The 2,212-nt window shown below is 55.8% G+C and overlaps 1 protein-coding gene across 1 annotated transcript; it reads right to left on the bottom strand.

Moving 5' to 3' along the window:
• Window positions 1-1,233: 1,233 nt before the first annotated feature.
• SPRG_15609 (hypothetical protein) lies at window positions 1,234-2,209 on the bottom strand. The gene is made up of 5 exons (XM_012357298.1): window positions 2,049-2,209; window positions 1,878-1,995; window positions 1,741-1,826; window positions 1,428-1,696; window positions 1,234-1,375 (listed from the first exon to the last, which is right to left on the bottom strand). The coding sequence occupies exons 1-5, from the start codon at window positions 2,181-2,183 to the stop codon at window positions 1,309-1,311; spliced, it is 675 nt and encodes a 224-aa protein (XP_012212688.1). The 5' UTR covers window positions 2,184-2,209; the 3' UTR covers window positions 1,234-1,308.
• Window positions 2,210-2,212: the final 3 nt, after the last annotated feature.

The following is a 2,212-nucleotide window of genomic DNA, read 5'->3' as shown; positions in this document are numbered from 1 at the left end:
AGGCTGCGCGGGTCCGAAAGCAGCGCCAGAGCAAAGCCAACGCACGCGCCGCTCAAACGGCGAGCGACACGCCGACGCAAAAGGCTCAGCGGCTCGCAGGCACATTTTCTGTCCGTTTACAACGTTGTTGTCTCCTCGTCCCACTTGATGTGCGTCCCTCGCCACGCTTGGCCACGTGTCCAACAATCTGCCAGCGTTTCTTGATAGTATAACCCTCGCGCCGTCGTCACAGCTACACTTGCCAACACACCTTGAGTCGGCCAATGCCACCACAGCAAGTCGTGGGAAGGGGACCGATCGATAATTTCTAATTCAACTACCTCGTTCTCGCCTTCAACGGCCACTTGCAACAACATGTCCTTCGCATTCCTCGAGCGCCTCATTGCACGAGGCGCCCGCAGGGATGTGCCCGGACCCGGCATCACGCTGGCTTTCCTGGCAGCAAGCAGCGTCAGCCTGGCCAACAGCTTCGCCGATAACACGCAAGATGCGGTCACAAACTGCATGCCCTGTAACTCACAACCTTCACATAACACAATGAGCGACGCGGAAGACACACGCTTCAGGTCTTTCGCACTTCCATCGACTCCATTGCTCAACGTTACCTCGAAGAGAGGTTTCCTACCAGCCCACTCCGCAGGAACCTAGTTACCGGTATCCCTGATGACCCAATGCTGATGACCCATCGTTCATAGGAGCATGAATGTCCCTTCATAGGAGCTAAAAGTCGATCGGACACGCACCGTCGAACCCCTTGTCATGGCTGCAGGAGAAAATACAAGTCCGTCTCTATCGTTGTATGAGCTCACTATTCCTCGTACAATTCGTGCACTGATTTGTGCACTCTGGACGTTCGACAAGGAGGATTTCTTCAAATTACACTCAGTCTCTGGTCAGGAGGTCTCATTGGTTCATGACTCTGAATCATCAGTCAGAACGGAGCTAGCGCAATGGCCAATCAACCACCACCGCATCATGCTACATGCAGCCAAAGACATGTCCGCGCTACGCTAAACATGGTACGTTGCGAAGACGCCAGAGCCCGTGTCCAACGCACGATGACACCAAAATCAGAGGAGTGGTCCGAGAACACCCTACTGCGATGCAGTTCGACTCCACATAGCGACATCGTGAGCAACTGGAGCACGTAAGGACGAGCCACAAGTGTAGCCTGCGCACTCTGATGCTTCTGGACCATAGAGTGCTCTTAACCACGACGTCAACCATGAGCTTTGGGGCAACAAGGGGAAGGGTCCGTGCAAAAACACACTCGTTGTATGCGCACGACGTACAAGCAGCGCGATGCGTCTACGCCGCGGCCGTCGTCGCGGGCTTGGCCGCCTTGGCGGGCGTCGCCGTCTTGCCTTCGAGGAGTCTAGAAACCACGTATGTGTGAGTGTCGATTGCAACACGCTTTTGCATCGTACCGCAGAACTTGCACGTCCTTCTTGAGACCGTTGATTTGCGCGAGGAGCGCATGGGACTTGTGCAAATCAAACTTCTTGTCCTTGGCCAGCGCCGAAAGCTTCTTCTCGTACGCGCGGTTCCACATGTTGGGGTACGTCGACTCGCGGCTCGTCATCGTGTGGTAAAACGACGACGCAAGGACCGCCGAGAAGCCGATGAAGTACGTGATGGGCTCCATGACGTCCCACGAGTAGACGTCCCAGACCGTGTACGCCAGGCCGCCGTAAAACTATCAATCTTTCAAGTCGAGGCACACCCATATCAACACTGTACGGTCGTGATGAAACCGAGGCCGAGGAACTTTTGTACGTTGGGCGCAGTCATCGCGGCGTTGCGGAGCTCCGTCTCAATGGTCGCCACTAGTAAATTGGCGTGGTGTCTCGACGGACCAGAAGAGAGAGTTCAAATACCCTTGCGCCACTCTTCTTGGGCATCGAGGATTTGACTCTCGGTGGCCATGCGCTCGTGCTTGAGGTTGTACAAGACCGGGTCGAGCGCGGCTTGGAACGCAGCAAAGCTCTCGCCCTTCTACAACACTCGCCCGCGTCAGCAGATCTCTCAATACAGACAGAGTATCGTACGTTGGGGCGCAGAATCACAGTCGACCGCAGCGCGTCGTCCTTGCTCTGGTCGTAGTGCAGCACGAGGTTGCGGCGCTGGAACTCGGCGAGCCATTTCTTGGACGTCGAGTCGTCGGCGCCGACGTTCTTGCACATGGTGTAAAACTGGTCGATCGGGATCGTAA

This window comes from Saprolegnia parasitica, assembly GCF_000151545.1.
Source record: "Saprolegnia parasitica CBS 223.65 unplaced genomic scaffold supercont2.837, whole genome shotgun sequence".
NCBI lineage: Eukaryota > Oomycota > Saprolegniomycetes > Saprolegniales > Saprolegniaceae > Saprolegnia > Saprolegnia parasitica.
Note: the sequence above shows the minus strand (reverse complement) of the source record. Positions and strands in the feature narration are given on the sequence as shown.